At 41.7% G+C, this 1,534-nt stretch overlaps 1 protein-coding gene across 1 annotated transcript in view; it reads right to left on the bottom strand.

Annotated features, from left to right (window-relative positions):
• The window catches only part of LOC102204155 (multiple C2 and transmembrane domain-containing protein 1), a 52,817-nt gene that overhangs the window by 6,788 nt on the left and 44,495 nt on the right, over positions 1 to 1,534 (bottom strand). Inside the window, exon 2 of the mRNA XM_005722419.1 lies at positions 12 to 79. Within this exon, the coding sequence (XP_005722476.1) occupies positions 12 to 79 (68 nt within the window). The remainder of the gene's footprint in view (positions 1 to 11; positions 80 to 1,534) is intronic.

Below are 1,534 nucleotides of genomic sequence, written 5' to 3' on the forward strand. Positions count from 1 at the left end.
CAATATCCAGCTGGTACATGGCTGGAGGAGGAGGCTGAGGCGGGGGCTCTACATTACTGGGCCCCACAATATTGATGCCCTGTGAAGATAAGACAGTGCCCAGGTTAGTTTGCTTCAGTAATATGCTTCAGACACACACACACACAAGACACAGGGAAAATAAGAAGTGACAAAATAAATAAGACACCCATTGCAATTAGGGATAAAAAAAAAAAAAGCCAGAAGAAACAAAAACAGAAATAATTGCAAGGTATTTTTAGTCCAACTTAATTCTAGTCAACATCACAATCTGCTTGCACATATAAGATTGGACCCAAGAAAAAGCTGCAAAAATGTTTCTCAATAAATAACAAATAACGAGATTTCTGAATAGATCTCTGAAGTATAACACTATGTTACAAAAACAAAGGTTTGGGCTTTTTGGGGTCTTTTAGAAATGACATTTGTTTTCTACAACATCAATATACACTGAAAAGATAAAAATAAGAAATGCTCATGCTTTAGAAAATAATTACATAATATACAGTACGTCACGTGTAGTGTGAGCATAGAAAGCATGTACCCCCGTCTGCAGCCTCCAAAAATCCTGCTGCTGGAAAGGGTAATCTCTGTGGCTTTACACGTCAGTGCAGCTCTCCACTGTGACAGGAAATCCCCACTGGCTGTAAACGTGATTGGCCATAAAGCCCATTTGCAGGCCACATGTTGCACCAGGCTACGCTGAAATCCATGACACTTGCCTTTGTTTATCAGTATTTGGTACATATTATTCTACTACCCTGATGTATCTTGTGTGTGTGTGGGGAGGACTTCTGTCACATCGCACCAGCTATCATACTCTGAGATGAAGCTAAAAATAAAGACAGAAAAATGCTAGTGGGCCACTGGGAGAATGAGAGAATGAGACATGCAAATGGGGAAAAAAAAGGAGAAAATACACTCTTGAGCTTGTTCTGTATCAACAATGTCACATACAAGCTCTCTTTCCCTAACCGATTATATTCTTATCAACTTTTATTTCAACAACACCAATTTTCCTCACTTATATTTACACAGTAATCTGACTATATTACAGCACTATACACTCACTGGTAACTTCATTACCAGTGCACCTCTTTAGCTGCTTGTGAACTAATCCAATTAAGCAATCAAATGTAGACATGGTAAAGATCACATACTGAGGTTCAAACTGAGCATCAGAAGGTGGAATACTGTAAAGGTCATTTTAAGTGATTTTGAACATGACATGGTTGCTGATGACAGACAGGTTGTGATGGTCCCCGTGTCTCTCTGGTTGGCCCACGCTGGCTACAGGTTTTGTTATTGTTCGTTTTGGTTTTCTTTGTCTCTCCTCCTCCTCTCTGCCTGGGTGGAGCTCGTTACGGGCTCTCGCTCTTGGCCCACGCACCCGTGTGATGGTGTCCACCTGCGGCTGATCTGGCTGATTTCCCCAGCTGCTATTTAAGGCAGTGGCACAGAGCAGCTCACCGCTGGAACGTTGAATCACCTGAGTTCGTGCTCGCGGCATATTCAA

The sequence above is a fragment of the Pundamilia nyererei genome, unplaced genomic scaffold (assembly GCF_000239375.1).
Source record: "Pundamilia nyererei isolate P.nyererei 1_Seehausen unplaced genomic scaffold, PunNye1.0 scaffold00006, whole genome shotgun sequence".
NCBI lineage: Eukaryota > Metazoa > Chordata > Actinopteri > Cichliformes > Cichlidae > Pundamilia > Pundamilia nyererei.